This window comes from Vulpes lagopus, chromosome 2 (assembly GCF_018345385.1).
Source record: "Vulpes lagopus strain Blue_001 chromosome 2, ASM1834538v1, whole genome shotgun sequence".
Lineage (NCBI taxonomy): Eukaryota > Metazoa > Chordata > Mammalia > Carnivora > Canidae > Vulpes > Vulpes lagopus.
This window is the reverse complement of record NC_054825.1, coordinates 112,584,271-112,600,901: the sequence shown is the minus strand read 5'-3', so window position 1 is coordinate 112,600,901 and position 16,631 is coordinate 112,584,271. Positions and strand designations below refer to the sequence as shown.

Below are 16,631 nucleotides of genomic sequence, written 5' to 3'. Positions count from 1 at the left end.
ATCCTCACAGAGTCAACGGCTGGCATAATCAGAGTTTACACGTGGGAAGGAGAGCTTGAAAGGACACACAAGTGCCAGAAGATGTGAGCCCGCATCAAACAAAATATCCACCCACCACAACGCTTGGAATACATTAGAAAGCATTGTTCTCTAGGCTAGGAATGGACCCACCAGGAGGAGTGGCCTAAGTCTTATCCTGGGTGAATCAGAGTAATAAAATCCATAGGTCACCACTTTAGTGAGGTTGTGGGACAGTATTCTTCAATAACAAAAGTATAAACGCTGTACCTTATTACTGATAAGTAAAAATTAAGATATGTGCTTATATAGAAAATATATAACGTAAAAAAATTAACACATGTTGAAGTCTACTCTATCATATTGAGCCTTATGTTCACATTTTAAATTATATGTATGTTAATTTTAGAGCTATAGTTGGAAAATACCATGAATACAGGCTTTAACACCTACCTTCAAATATAAACCAAAATTCAAATGTAAACCAAAATTCTTAAAACCCATCTTAGTATCCTAGGGCAGTAGCTCACAACTATAGTCCAAGAGCCCCTGGGGTTCCCCTTAGACCTTTCAAAACCAACTGTGAAGTGCAAACTTTCGCACGCTGGTACTTACACAGGAACAGCCTCGCACTGTGCTGGCACATGTATGATGGGCCGAACCGATGCCCGTTAGCACAGATCAAGGCAGCAGCATCAAACTGGACTCAGAGCCAATGAAGTTTTTCACTGCTATGAGTAAACACTTAAAAAACGGAGGTGCTGTTTCACTTAAGAGTATCTTTGATACAACAGAAAAAAATGATGAATTTTACTAAAATCTTTGTTTTAATAAATAAATAATAATAATTTTAATTAATAAATCTGTGTTCAATAATCTATGTACGACTCTGGGAAACACTTGTACATAGGCTGCGTACCAGTTTGATGGATCTCTCAAGAAAAAGCACTTGTGAACCGCTGAAGTTGTAATCAAGCTGAGCCAACTTTTTCATGGAATACTTTTTTACCTGAAAGAATGACTGACAAGCTACATTTGTTCAGGCTTGAGTATCTGGCAGGCATTTTCGCAAACACGAATGAAGCAAGCCTATCCCTTCAAGTGCTGCCTCTGGCAGTGCTGCCAGTAATAAAATTTGGGCTTTGATAAGGAAGTAAGACATTTTGAAAACTTAAGATTTTTCTGATCAGTGGTAATATTAAACAAACGTAGTATTTGGGTATTGTTTAAATAAATGTCCCAACATTTGGAAAATCCACATAACTCAGTGAACCAATATTTTCTGTATGGTCAATGCATGATGGCAAAAACTATGTATGGGTAAAAGATCCACTCAAACAACAAGACAAACTCTAATAGAACATAAAAAGTATCTTAAAAGATCTTTAAAGAAGAATTAGCAGAAATTAAAATACTTAGGCTCAAATAAAAAACCTTCATATAACTGATTCTTTTATTACTAATGTCTCTTAAAAATAATCACCCCCAAAATTACACAAGTTTTTGTCAATACAAAAATTGATTAATGTGAAATGTAATTTAGAAACTCATTAGAGAGCTCATATAAAATCATGGTATATTGTAAACTTATGTAAAATCATGGGGTATTTTACAAGCATTGGTCTAGAAGTCTGGTGCCTTCAGAAATCTACTCAGATAACGATGCAAATAACCACCTAAAAATAACATATTTGAAAGACATCTTCCCAAGTCATAGGCTTTACACAAACCAATGTATATAAGTTATGCATTTTTCTTAAAGATTTCATTTATTTATTTATGAGAGACACACAGAGAGAAGCAGAGACAAAGGCAGAGGGAGAAGCAGGCTCCCTGTGAGGAGCCCGATGCAGAACTAGATCCCAGGACCCCGGGATTACACCCTGAGCCAAAGGTAGATGCTCAACTGCTGAGCTACCCATGCATCCGGAAGTTACACATTTTAAGAATACAATGGTTTTTAATTATTTACTGTGTCCAACTGTGTGCATTTTTTTTTTTAAGATTTAATTTATTTATTTGAGGGGGAGGGAAGCAGAAGGAGAGGGACAAGCAGACTCTGCTCCCAGTGCAGAGCCGGAGCCGGGCTCCCATCTCAATCCCAGGACCCTGAGGTCAGGACTGGAGCCGAAACCAAGAGTCAGACACTGAGCCAACAGAGCCACCAAGGCGCCCCAACACTGTGTATATTTTTCCTCCCACTTCATTTTCGCAACTAAACATATGGAACTAGGTTCAAAGCAACAGGAAAAACTGACAATCTGAAGCCTCGGCACCAAAACACTGTGACTAGTAACAGGCACAAAAAGAAGTAAGATAGAAATCTTGTTGGTTCTCTTGTAAAAGTCAGGAAATAAAAAGAATAAGTAGGTTACCATGGAAAGTACCATTATTAGCAAACAAGGGTATAAAAAGAAAGTACATTCTTGCAAGGGACAACAATTTAAATTTGCAAAGGGCAAAAGACTAATTTTCCTTAGTAAAACATAAGTGAAATCAAGCAAGAGAGAACAATAAGCTAGAACTCTGAATATAACAAGTGCGCTGGACTGCACTTAACCCATAAATACCCAAACAAAACTAACAAATAAGCATTTTTTTCATGGGTCTTAATTTTAGGATTCAAACTCTGTTCTACTACAAAATTCCAGTGGAAGCTCTCAGATAAAGTTTCAGAAAGCAAAGCAAGACTTCTATATTCTAAACAACCTGTCACACAGCATTTACTACAGGTGGGGGCTGAGCTGAACTCAATAGTCACATGCCCTCTTCCTACACATGCTTCTGTGCTACCCAAAAGGAAGACTTTTTTTTTTTTACACAAAGAAAATATCTGATATTTTGTGAAAAATGGTCTTGCCGGTTCAGCCTAGGTCAACCAAGCACTCCAGGCAAGAGTAAATTTAAAGAAGTCTGAGACTTCAGAAACTGAAACAACAAACCATTTACTCAAGTTTGTATTGTTTGCACTTACTGTGAATGGAAACAATTCTAGTTTATCCCTCTTGTCCTGGTAAAATTATTACTCACATATGTTCCATATGGTTCACTCTAACTATTATACAGTAACAGCATTTAAAAAGCAACTCTCAACAAGGGGACTATAGAGGGATATCTCAAAATAATAAAGGTCACAAATGACAAACTCATAACTAATACCATCTTTAAATGTGAAAGGCTAAAAGTTTCTCCCCTAAGATCAGGAATAAGACAATGATGCTCACTCTTGCCTTTTTTTTTTTTTTTTTAAGATTTTATTTATTTGAGAAAGAAAGGGAGAGTGCTTGCTTCAGGCAGCACATATACTAAAAAAAAAAAAAAAGAAAGAGAAAGAAAGGGAGAGAGAAAGAAGGTGAGCACAAGTGGGGTGGGTAGGAGCAGAGGCAGAGAAAGAAGACTCTGGACTGAGTAGGGAGCCATGGGGCTGAATCCCAGGACCCTGACTGAGATCATGACCTGAGCTAAAGGCTGATGCTTTACTGACTGAGCCACCCAGGTGTCCCTCACTCTCGCTACTTTTATTCAACATACTATTGGAACCCTACTGGAATAAAAAAAATTCAGTAAAGTTGCAGGATACAAAATTAATACTCAAAAATTCATTGTATTTCTATGGACTAATAATGAACTTTAGAAGGAGAGATTCGGAAAGCATTTCCACGCACAACTGCATCAAAAAGAATAAAATACCTAGGTATAAATTTAACCAAGAAAGTGAAAGAGTTGTACACTAAAAATGATAGACACTGAAAAAATGGAAGACAACTCAAAACAAATGAAAAGATATAGATAGGGCAGCCGGGGTGGCTCAGCAGTTTAGCGCCGCCTTCAGCCCAGGGCCTGATCCTGGAGTCCCGGGAGATCGAGTCCCACATCGGGCTCCCCGCATGGAGCCTGCTTCCCCCTCTGCCTGTGTCTCTGCCTCTCTTTCTCTCTCTCTCATTAATAAATAAAATCTAAAAAAAAAAAAAAAAAAAAAAGAAGAAGAAGAAAAGGTATAGATAGACCATGCTCAGATTGGAAGAATATTCTCCCAAACCATGAGAAGAATACTGTTAAAGCATCCATACTACACAGAGCAATCTGCAGATACAATGCAATCCGCATCATTTTTCACAGAACTAGAACAAATAATTCTTAAGTTTGTATGGAACCAGAGAAGACCCCAAATAGTCAAAGCAATCTTGAGAAGAACATAACTAGAGGTATCATGCTCCCTGATTTCACACTGTACCTACAAAGCACAGTAATCAAAACAGGGTGATACCAGCACTAAAACAGATCAATGGGAAAAAAAAAAAAGAGAGAGATTCCGGAAATAAACACATTTATACAGTCAAATAATCTTCAACAAAGAAAGCAAGAATACATAATGTAGAAAAGACCATCTCTTCAATAACTGCTGTAGGGAAAACTGGACAACTATGTAGAAAAAATGAAACTGAACCACTTTCCTAATACCACTTACTATTGGTAAAAAATAAAATAAAATAAACTCAAAATGGATTAAAGACTCATATGAAACGGGAGACTATAAAACTCCTAGAAGAAAACTCAGGCAATAAGTTCTTGGGCATCAGTCTGAGCAATATCTTTTTGGATCTGTCTCCCCAGGCAAGGGCAACAAAAGCAAAAACTGATGAATAAATCTACATCAAATTAAAAAGCTTCTGCAGAGCAAAGGAAACCATGAAGAAAATGAAAAGGTAACGTACGGAATGAAAGAAAATGCTGGCAAACCACATATCAAATCTACCCAAACAACAAACAGACAAAGGATTCACACAATGTAATAGAAAAAAAATCAATTAAAAAATGGGCAGAGATTGTGAATTGACATTTTTCCAAGGAGACATCCAGATGGCCAACAAGCACATGAAAAGATGCTCAACATTACTACTCATCAGGGAAATGCAAATCGAAACCACAAGATGATATTACCTTACACCTGTTAGAATAGCAATTATCAAAAAGACAAGAAATGACAAGTGTTGGCGAGGATGCAGAGAGAAGGGAACCCTCCTGCACTATTGGTGGGAATGCAAAATGGTACAGCTACTATGAAAAATAGCATGGAGATTCCTCAAAAAATTAAAACTAGAACTACCCTATGATCCAGCAGTTGCACTTCCGGATATTTACTAAAGAAAATGAAAACACTAATTTGAAAAGATAACAGGCACTCCTCTGTTCATTATAGCATTATTTACAATAGCCAAGATATGGAAGCCACTTACGGGGTCATCTACAGGGGAATGAATAAAGAGGTGGTATACATACACAATGGAATATTACTCAACCATTAAAAAAAAAAAAGTGAAATCATGATGCTGACAACATGGACAGCCCGGGAGAGTATTGTGCTAAGTGAAATAAGTTAGAGAAAGGCAAATACCATCTGATTTCACTTACGTGAAGTCTAAAAAGCTTAACAAACACCACCCAATAACAACAACAAAACTAGAAACAGATTCATAGATAGATAAAATAATCTGATAGTTGTCAGAGGAGAGACAGGGTAGGAAGATGGGCAAAATAGGGGAGGCGGAGTTAAACGCTATACACTCCCAGTTAGAAAATTAGTAAGACACGGAGACATGATATACAACACAGGCTTTAGTGCATACATCTCATAACTCTGGATGGTGACAGATGGTAGCCAGATTTACCATGGAGACCACTTCCTCATGTATGTAAATGCACACTAATGTACTTCTCTGTTGTACACCTGAAACTCATAATACTAGACAGAGATACACACACACACACACACAGTAGAGCACGCTATATGCAATCAACCAAAAAACACGATAATGCAAAGAAGTATAACAAAAGTTCACATCATTTTCTGTAAGCCATGCTAATTTTCTTTAACATCAGTTTTTTTTTTTTTAGTAAAATATAGAAATTCTGGATATTTTCCAGTAATAGTAAGCTATGCAATTTCAGTTCCTCTAAATAAGTTCATTCATGACACACTCATAAACTTACAAGTATGAAACTTCAAATTATCCTTATCTTTGGAATCAAGTTATACCAGGAAGATATTTTCCTAGTTTACATAGACTTTTTTTTCTTTAAAGATGTTATTTATTTATTCATAAGAGACACAGAGAGAGAGAGAGAGGCAGAGACACAAGCAGAGAGAGAAGCAGGCTCCATGCAGGGAGCCCGATGCGGAACTCGATCCCAGGGCCCCAGGCCAACGGCAGACACTCAACTGCTGAGCCACTCAGGCGTCCCTACATACGAACTATTTTTATATATGCTTACTTTCACCTTATAAAGTACATTCACTTTCTAAGTTAAATTATAACAGTTTTGGTCAATCACATGTGCCAAAATGATGAGTGAAGCTTTACATTTTTATTGTCACTAGAACCAAACTTCAACCAGATGACCTCAACTAGATCCCCCTCCCCAGCTCTCTATGCCCACTCTCTTTGGCCGTGACATATGACTGGGTAATATTAAGAAACGCTTCTGCTCATTCATAACTTATGCATAAGGATGGCCCAACTTTGACCGTATACCCACATCTGCCATCAACTCATGGTACTAACTAGAAGCCCACCAGTGGATTTTCAGGCCCTGAGCCTATCAGTGTCAGCTAACAGACTGGGACACACCCAAAATGGGTTAAAAGGTCTGCGAGATTTGGCAAATTGTTTACTAACTAACTCACAAGTGTAAATGTAGGTCAAACAAATTTTCATCTCTCTCCTAAGACAAATGAGTGCATCCTAAATACAATCAGCCAGGAAAATAATAGAAAAAGCAAACTTCTGAACAAAAAAAATCAACATAATTCACTTAACCTGGAAATAATTTTCAATTAAGAGATCAGTTTAGTTTTATGTTCTATAAACACTACTCAGATCCATTTTGTTTTTAATAAAGGAAAACAGATTTACACCAATGTAACTGCTAGTATTATTTATTAGCATTTTCTGACATTATATCCAAGTTCAAATCTAATAAAAGTGTTTATAAACAAATTAACCTATGCCACCAGAATAGGCAACATCTAGTAATAATGCTTTACATATTACAACTGCTCAATTAAATCCTTAATGGCACAACCTTAAATCGTTTCTCTAGCTTCCCACCAATTTGGTATATACTCTGATCTTCTGCGACTCGTACTTTTTCAAGAATATGAAAGAGCCACTTCTACTACTATGCTATTAACCAAAATCAAAATTTTATAGTTCTAGAAAGCCTAGTTACAACAGTTATATTCCATTAAGTCTATAAACTGCAGAAATTAAAATTAGTTTTCACTGGCAGAAAGAGAGCAAACTTAAGCCAGTCTAGATGCAGTTTCAATTTAAGATTTGAACACTGTCAGACAAGGGTTTACCTAGACTGACAGGCTCACACCCATACAAACAAATCTTAACCAGTTATTACAGGAAATAAAGGTTAAAAAAAAAAGTTACAACCACCATTGAGTTTCAAAAAGAAAAAAAAAAAAAAAGACAGAGATGCCTATAAACACAACTGCCTGCATCATTATATATTAATCACTAAAAAGAGGGATCTTGTAAGTATGGATGTTCAATAAAACAACTGTTGTTTTCAAAATAGTTTCCAATATAGTTAAGTCTTATGATAAAGCACAGTTACAGCCTAAGCTATATAGCCTGGACTATAGATTTAGCTATAAATTATGCAACTTATTACTACTTCACCTGAAGACTTCCTACTCCACCTCTGCTGACAAACCAGAAGTTGTTTTATACACACACCTCTGGGTAACATGAATCACCACATTACTTCTCAAGATTCATCAGAATATTAAAATACAACACATTCACCTTTAATACAGCGTATATGGATGGGCCTACAAATTCTAGGTTATATTTTCCCATCAACATAAAAAAGATAATGAACTCCGGAAGTTATTTTTTAAAAACTGACTTTAAGAACTCTGGTGAAGCAAAATGGTCAATTCAGAACAGTTCCTGCATTTAGGTGTAACCCTTATACAAGAGTAACACATGAAAACAGAAATCTCTAATCACCTAACAGAGAACTCCAGCCAGTTCTTAACATGTACGTACTCTACGTTTTGTCAAGAATAAACGTATACAGAAAGAGGTCATATTCAACACCTTTTCCACATAATATTCCTTGAGCACCTACCATGGTGAAAAACATAACAATGTTAAAAAATAATAAAATTCTAAGCCCTTGCTTTCATGTAATCTCAGAGGGAAACAGAAACCAGTGGCTACAATGAATGACAAGACAGAGGACCAGAAACCAAGAGGGGAGCTCTGGGTAGGCAGAGAAGCCCTCTTCCAAGAAAGTAATGGAAGTAAAGTTTAGCAACAAGCATTCTGCCATAATAATTAGAAATTCCTAAAAGAAAGAAAGCCTTAACATTAAGAAAACAACAGGACTAAAAAACTTTAAGAAGCTTTATTGGGAGCTACAGTTTTCCACAGTAACCAACACCTTAATTGAACTTAACATCAATCTCCTAGTGATAAGATATCAACATTAAGTTTAAGTCAACTCTTTTAAGTCCAAAAGAATCTAGGACCCAAGTGAGGAAAGGATTGAAAAATATGCAACGACAACATATAACTTGCTTTTTCTTTAGAAGCTCTCCTTTTACACATAAACATGAATACGAAAGAAAAAGTAAACTTAACCAGGTTGATTTCAGAACATTATTTTCTTAAGAATATAATCCAAAAAGCCAAATTTACCATCTTACTGAACATAGAAACCACCGAGTTATCAGTGCTTATCAAGACTGCCTGAAATACCCAAACAAAAATGATCAACAATTAACGTAGCCATAAAATGATAATAGACACTGATTACTGTGCCCCCCCCAAGATGCAAAGAAAGTAAACCACAACGAAGCTCTCCTATACGCATATAAAAGATCATCTAAATACTTAAATATAAGGCTTAAAGTGCCATCCTATAAATCAAATTCTGTGATAAATTCGCTTAACGTTTACTAAAAATAATAAAGGCCTGTATCCCACTTACATTCTTAGAGAAAACTAAGAAAAATCATTTGTGATGGCCAAATAAGGTGAAAATTCATCATCAGACGGTACAAACTTTAAGATACAAGTTTAGGTAAATAAAGCACACTGAAACCATGAACCTTGAAATATTGGTTTAGAGAATCACTAACATGAAAGTTCACCTACATCGTAATGAAAAATACACCCTGTTAAATGGGAAGCTCAACCTGCAAGACCAGAATAAATTTAATAATATGCCAAGGTTCTCCAGAACACATAGTATTAAGTGTGAACTAGTTCTAGAGAATGAAGAAAACTAACATAAATAGCATATATTTTAAAAATCAACTTATTTCATTTTGCAGAGCTTTCCCACACAATTCTGGAGAATCATTTCTAAAAGGAGACCAAGTGTCGAGTAGGGACGAGAAACGCACTAAATGCAAATTCATAACCATTTTCAAAACCAGCCCTTCAAATCTGCTCTGCTTCAAGATACATACATACACAGCAACTTTTCACCTGCAGGTCAACTATGTAAAAAGCAGCTCTCCCAATGACAGGCCAGTTTTAATACCTCCTACGATCTCTAAGAAAATGGAGAAAAAAATTTCAATTGAGCGCCTAAAAATGGTATTTTTTTGAAACCAACGAACTATAAAATCTGTTTCTGATTCAGATTTTTTTTCTTAAATGCCAAGTCAATTCCACATCCCAAGAGAATAAACTGAGTGATCTATTAGCAAATTGAAAAAATATTCCTTTTCTCAACCAGACTTGGGTAATGTCTCAAAAAAAAAAAAATTATAAATTGATTCATTCAAACAGAAAAACAAATCAACCACGTATCATGATTTTGCATCCTCGGTTTTTAAAGCAGAGACCAGGAAGATGAATCCATGATGCTGAAAGACCCCACAGGGCTGAGAGTACCGCGCAGCACCTGGAGAAGAGGCGCCAACAGCGCCCGGTCCCGTGCAGGCGAGGCCCTCGGCGGGCCCGACCCGGAGTCCCAGCGAGCCGGGTCGTGTGCACCGTCCCCCAGACAGAGGGCAGCCCCCGACCCGGCCCAGCCCGGCGCTGACATCGCACGTGTGATAAAAGGGGGCTCCTGGCACCAGAGAGGATGAAGCCTGGTGGCGGGGGGGGGGGGGGGGGGGTCAGATTCGGCCCAGGGGACAGGTGCGCGGGGCTGCGGCCGCCTCCACGCGGGCTGCGCGCGAACCGCTCACAGGTGCGCCCAGGACGCGGGGCCCAAGGCCGGGCAGGTGCCCCTGCGGCTCGGCTTCCCGGCCCGGGACCCCCGCCCCGTCCGCCACCGGCCCGGCGGCTCGGCCCTCAACAACGGCCATTGTCCTGGGCCCTGGGCGAGTGGGATTTCCTCCGGGTCTGGGAGCGCGCCCGGGGCGGGCGGGCGGGCAGGGCAGGGCAGGGCACGGCCGCCCCCGAGGAGGCCGCGCGGGCGGGACGGGGGGCGGGGGCGGGGGCGGGGGGGTGGGGGCGGGGGGCCCGGGCCTCCGCCGCCGCGGACCCCTCCCCCGCGGCCCCCTCCCCCCGCCCCGCCCCGCCCCGCCCCCTGCCCCTGCCCCGGTGACCGCGGACGCCCGCGCCGGCCGGCGGGGGGAGGGGCGCCGCGCTCCGACCCGGCGGCCGCCTTCGAGCGCGGGGCAGGCTCCGAGTCCCGGGAGCCCCGGCCCCGGCCCCGGCCCGCCGCCAGCAGACGCGCACAACGAGAACTTTCCTGGCGTTCGCTCTGCTCGCGCCCCCCGAGCGCGCCGGCCCCCGCGAGCCCCCGCGAGCCCCCGCGGGCACAGGCCCGCCCGGGCGACAAAGGTCCGCGCCGCCCCGCCCGCCCCCCCGCCCGGCGCCGCAGCCCCGCCGCGCGCCCCCCGCCCCCCGCCCCCCGCCGCGCCCCGCCCCGCCCCGCCCCCGGCGCCCGCCGCACAGGTGACCGCGCCGCGCCCCGCCCGAGCGGGGTCCGGGGTCCGGGGCCGGGGGCCGGGGGTCCGGGTCCGGGTCCGGGTCCGCACCTCGGTGGGCTGGCTGATCTCGAACAGGTCCAGCCGGTTGGCGTTCCAGTGGTGGATGATGTCGGCCAGCTTCCGCCGCTCCTCGTCGCGGCCGCCCGCCGACATCCTCCCGCCGCCGCCTCGGGCCGCGCCGCGCTCCTGGGCCGCGGGGGTCGGGCCCGCGGGGGGGCGGGGGAGGGGGCACGCGCGCGCCCGCAGGTCCGCCGCCGCCTCCCGGGCTCCGCGCTCCGCGCTCCGCGCTCCGGGCTCCGGGCTCCCGGCCGCGTCCGCCGGCCCGCCCCGCGTCAGCCCCGCCGGCCGGTGTGCGCCCGCCGCCCGCACACGCCGCCCGCGCCCCGCCCCGCCCCGCCCCGCCCGCCGTGCGCGCCCCCGCCCCGCGTGCCCGCCCCCGCGCGCCCGCGCCGCCGCACCTCGGGCGGCCTCCGCTAGGTGCTGCTGCGCCCGCCGGAGGCCGCCGCGCGCCGGGCCTGGGCGGGGCTGGGGCGGGGCGGGGCGGGGCGCCGGGCCGCAGGGGGCTGGGTGCCCGCGGGGAGCCCGGTTCCGAAGGTGCTTGCTGGGCCTGCAGGGGGCTGGGCTCCACCCGGGGGAGCTGGGCTGCGGAGGTACTGGGTCTGCAGGGGGCTGGGCTCCGAAGGTGCTGGTCTGCAGGGGGCTGGGTTCGACCCGGTGGGGCCCGGTTCCGAAGGTGCTGGCCTGCAGGGGGCTGGGCTCCGAAGGTGCTGGTCTGCAGGGGGCTGGGTTCCACCCGGTGGAGTTAGGTTCGGAAGGTGCTGGGCCTGCAGGGGGCTGAATTCGACCCGGTGGGGCCCGGTTCCGAAGGTGCTGGCCTGCAGGGGGCTGGGCTCCACCCGGGGGAGCTGGGGTGCGGAGGTACTGGGTCTGCAGGGGGCTGGGCTCCGAAGGTGCTGGTCTGCAGGGGGCTGGGCTCCGAAGGTGCCGGTCTGCAGGGGGCTAGGTTCCACCCGGTGGAGCCCGGTTCCGAAGGTGCTGGCCTGCAGGGGGCTGGGCTCCACCCGGGGGAGCTGGGTTGCGGAGGTACTGGGTCTGCAGGGGGCTGGGCTCCGAAGGTGCCGGTCTGCAGGGGGCTAGGTTCCACCCGGTGGAGCCCGGTTCCGAAGGTGCTGGCCTGCAGGGGGCTGGGTTCGACCCGGTGGGGCCCGGTTCCGAAGGTGCTGGCCTGCAGGGGGCTGGGCTCCACCCGAGGGAGCTGGGTTGCGGAGGTACTGAGTCTGCAGGGGGCTAGGTTCCACCCGGGGGAGCCCGGTTCCGAAGGTGCTGGTCTGCAGGGGGCTGGGTTCGACCCGGTGGAGTTAGGTTCGGAAGGTGCTGGGCCTTCAGGGGGCTGGGTTCGACCCGGGCGGCTTGGCCCTGAGGGGCGGTGCTAGGTCCCGGGATGGGCGTGGCAGCAAGACTGGCGGAGGGAAGAGCGGGAGGGCGGGAGTCCGCAGGTGCTGACCTCTGCAGCAGGGCCTGTGCCCCCTAGTCGCCTCGCCTGGGTTCCCGCGGGTGTCTGTGGGTCACTAAGGCGTCCCTTCCAGGGTGATACCCTTTTTGTGGAGTCCAATCAGAGCGAACCTTTTGGGCGGTAAATTATCATGCTGTGGGCGTGTTTCAAAGATGAGGTTCCTGAAGCCCTCCAGTGTCCGGAGGCAGCCCTGTCCTTGGCTGCCCTGTGTCCTGGGAGTCCCCAGCACTGCGGTCCGCCTGCCTCTGCTCTGCGAGCCGGGCTGCCTGGCTCCCTTTGTGCGCATCCACTCAGAGACTACATCTTCTCCCAGACAACTTGTGTCTACAGACGCAGGTAGCAGGCTCTGCAAAGTTACAGGAACAGAGGGGAAGAGTCATCGCACCGGCCTTTTTCCGGCAGGGGGAATGCCAGCTCACCTCTCAGTACACGTGGAGGCCTCATTAACTTTGCTAGCAAGGTTTCTCAATTTAAGGTGCTTTCTCTTTAATTGCCCCCTACCTCCCCCCTCCCTCAAAAAAATTACTTTTTGGCTGCAGACCACTTTCCAACAGACTGTTTCCCCCGTGCAATGCTCATCCAGGTGAAGTCGGTGTCTTATATTCTCTATCTTTGCGTTGTAACCAAAAGCCTTCATCTTTGGGGAGCCAGAGCTAAGTAATAATGAAAATAGTTATATGTGACAAAGCCTCTTTCTTTCGGTCATTACTCTGTCTTCCAGAACGGAGGTAATTTTTCTCGCCACCAATCAGATTTTTTTCTTTTGTAGGCAAGAGGAGAATCCCATCATCCCTGCTGGGCTTTGTCTCCCGCTTTCCTTTTCCACTGCTCTAGTACAGTCCAGCTGTGTACAGAGGCTCTTCGGCGCAGAAGCCTGAGGTGCTGAACCAGTGCCAGGGATGAATGAATCCTTTAGTAGTTCTGTGGCCTTCTTTCTCAAGATTAAAGGGTGGTGATTTGCAGAAAATCCTATGTGTGTGCAAATGGTACCTTCATGTCCTGGCGTTCTGTTCCTTTCTGCCTCTACCTTTATATTCTCAAGTTGCTTTTGGTTGTTTTGCGTTTGTAGCGAATGTCACGTGTCAACAGGGCTCAGAACTGTGTCGCTAGGTTCCACATGCCCTGCGAGTCATCAGCCACCGTGTCAGCCAAGTTGCCACTGTAAGAGCTTGATTCCTCATGAAGCTGTTACCAAGAACAACTTCGCTCCTTCTCTCGTAAAGATCTATGCCATTTGCAAAGCTGGTGAGTAGACTGCTGGTGTCCAAAGTAAGTATGCGTGGTATTGCTAGAGAAAATTCAGCATTGCTAGAAAATAAGTACGAGTTCCCTGCAGTATTTTTGTCATAAAACATGGCACACAGGGAATGCCTACAGTATGATGCAGGACACACAGAAGGCTCTTAAACAATGTTATTATTATAGTTTTTCCTAGTCTCATCAAAAATCTCCTTTTGTGTTACATGTGAGCGGTAAATTAATATCCAAACTACAATTCATAGTAGATCCCAACCACCATTAGTTTGACAAAGGTTTAAAAGCAACCCAGAATCCAAAGAATACCTTTCATTTCTAAGTCACGAAGAACTGGTATATGTTTAGGCCATGAAAATGTCCAGGCTTGGGATCCCTGGGTGGCGCAGCGGTTCAGCGCCTGCCTTTGGCCCAGGGAGCGATCCTGGAGACCTGGGATCGAATCCCACGTCGGGCTCCCGGTGCATGGAGCCTGCTTCTCCCTCTGCCTCTGTCTCTGCCTCTCTCTCTCTCTCTCTGTGACTATCATAAATAAATAATAAAAAAAAAATTAAAAAAAAAAAAAAGAAAATGTCCAGGCTGACATTCTTCCACTATCAGTGTTCAAGGTCTCAAGATAACATACTGATCCCTCTGTTAATTTTGATTCCACATTATACAAATAATTAGACACGATCTTCTATTTTCACTGTACTGCTGAGTACTGATACATTTAAGAAATCAGATTTAAGTGCTACTCAAGAAATGCTGTATAAAAATAAATTCATGTGGGAGTTATTATTCACCCCACCCTATAGACAGAGAAACCAAGATGTGAGACCAGAGATGAGGCTGAAGGTGAACAGAGCTGCAAAAGAAAAAAAATCTTTTTCATCTATACGTCTGTTTTAAAATTTATTTTCCGGGATCCCTGGGTGGCACAGCGGTTTGGTGCCTGCCTTTGACCCAGGGCACGATCCTGGAGACCCGGGATCGAATCCCACGTCAGGCTCCCGGTGCATGGAGACTGCTTCTCCCTCTGCCTGTGTCTCTGCCTCTCTCTCTCTGTGTGTGACTATCATAAATAAATAAAAAATTAAAAATAAATAAATAAATAAAATTTATTTTCCAATTTGTATCTAACTTTTCTTTTTTAAAGTGTTTTTTTTTTAGTTATGCTTAAAAAACATAAGAGCTCCTGCTTAAATATGCACTGATCAGCAAATATTTCTAAGTATTTCTTGCTAATACTTCAATCTACTTAAAACCTTAGGGTATAATATAATGGGAAGAAATTATGTAATGATAACTTAAAATTCTAGTTAAACTCTGAACTTAAAAGAAGTTTGTTTTTTTTTTTAATATTAGGAAAACCAGGCTCTAAGACCAACCAAATGTAATAAACTTATTCCTGCCCCAGTTTTCACGAACTTTGGAAAATAGAAAATGCCAAGAGAGAGATTAAGAGCCTAATCCATCTTGGAAGAACAAATGGTACAAACATATCAACTATGATTAATGGTCTATAGGTCACTTCTAGCCACCAATAAATTTCGTATTTCAGTAAATTAGTTTTGAAATATTTTAATCCGAAAATAGCACCTAACATCTTAAGAGCCCTTTTGCTAGATCTGTTGATTCAGAGGACGGTCTCTAAATAAAACTTCAAGTAAAGGGATATAATAAGAGTTACAAAGAGCCAACTTTCCGGGTTAGCCTACCTTCCACTGTAGCCTCGCCAAGTAGAAGTTAATCTAGCTAGTTGTAGAAAGTCAAATAACCAGACTCTTCTTCTGCCTAACCCCATGGCCAAGAAGGTCAGTGTTGTCAATTTAATTTTTAAAAAGAGAGAGATTCCAAAGGATTAAGTCTCCAGAAGTAAGTAGGGTACGTGCTACTTTACTGGTGAATGGAGGAATGTGCCTTTAAATTCTTCCTGCGTTGTATTCCCATGTTCTTGATGGTTAAATTTCAGGTTACCTGTTAGAATTCTCAGGAAACAAGTTTTCACAGAGAAAGCAGAGATACAAAAAGCCCTTAAAATAGGACTTTAATCTTACCAACTCAGACATCAGTGGTTAAATGTGTTTTTTAGCATTTTATAAGTTAAGATAATGCTGCAAAAAAGATGCCACATCTTAAATAGATAAAGAAGGTATTTACACTGAATGCAAAGGAAATAGACTGTGTGTGTTTGTGTATGTGTGTGTGTGGAAGGTGTCAAGGGGAGAATTACACTGTTTGAACCTGGTCACTCACCCCTAATGTGTTGGAGAATTGCTTCATGTTACCTTAGTTTACCTAAGGGCCCTTGGTGCTGAGGACCTGTCTTACTGACTCTGCTTCTGTCCCCCACTCCCAGCACCGAGCACAGCACTGTGCTTTGTGTACAAGGCTGTTTGATGAATAATCGTTGACTGGAGTGGAGGCCCACTGTGGGGTGCGGTGCACACCCCACTGCCACCAGCTGTTGCAGTCTGGCCATCACTCAAATGATGAGTCTTTACAAGGGTGGATGCCACAGCACGGAAGCCACAGATGGTTTCTACCCAGGCTTTCACCTTTTCTCTGGATAATAAAAGGTATAGTTCCGGATGGTGGGGCGGGAAGGAGAAGGTATGTTTGCCTCATCCCTACAATAGAAGTCTTGATCTCCTGAGCTGTTTACACATGACTCCGCCCACTGGCTGCCATTGACTCAACCAAAGCAGAGAGAATGCAAGAGACATTGTGAAAACAGGTTCTAAAGTGAACTAAGTGTAATAAACCTGACTCCTGCCCCAATTTTCATAGGCTCTGAGAGATAGAAAGTGTCAGGAAAAAGATCAAGAATTTCACAGACCTAAGAAAAAAACAAATGGTAAGAATATATCAATCTTTACTCTCTATGTC

The 16,631-nt window shown here is 44.5% G+C and overlaps 1 protein-coding gene and 1 long non-coding RNA gene across 18 annotated transcripts in view; one reads left to right on the top strand and one right to left on the bottom strand.

Annotated features, from left to right (window-relative positions):
* Positions 1–11,289, bottom strand: part of AFDN (afadin, adherens junction formation factor) — a 137,527-nt gene extending 126,238 nt beyond the window's left edge. For 15 of the 17 annotated variants that reach the window (XM_041745325.1, XM_041745329.1, XM_041745336.1 and 12 more), the window contains exon 1: positions 11,042–11,266. In XM_041745325.1, the coding sequence (XP_041601259.1) occupies positions 11,042–11,146 (105 nt within the window). In that variant the 5' untranslated portion in view covers positions 11,147–11,266. Of the gene's footprint in view, positions 1–11,041 lie in introns of all 17 variants that reach the window. The other 2 variants (XM_041745343.1, XM_041745342.1) reach the window with 2 other exon arrangements.
* Positions 11,290–11,543: 254 nt separating this feature from the next.
* Positions 11,544–14,490, top strand: LOC121481128. Its single transcript, XR_005985192.1, has 2 exons — positions 11,544–13,385; positions 13,576–14,490. It is a non-coding gene; the product is annotated as an uncharacterized LOC121481128 (long non-coding RNA).
* The last annotated feature ends 2,141 nt before the right edge of the window (positions 14,491–16,631 follow it).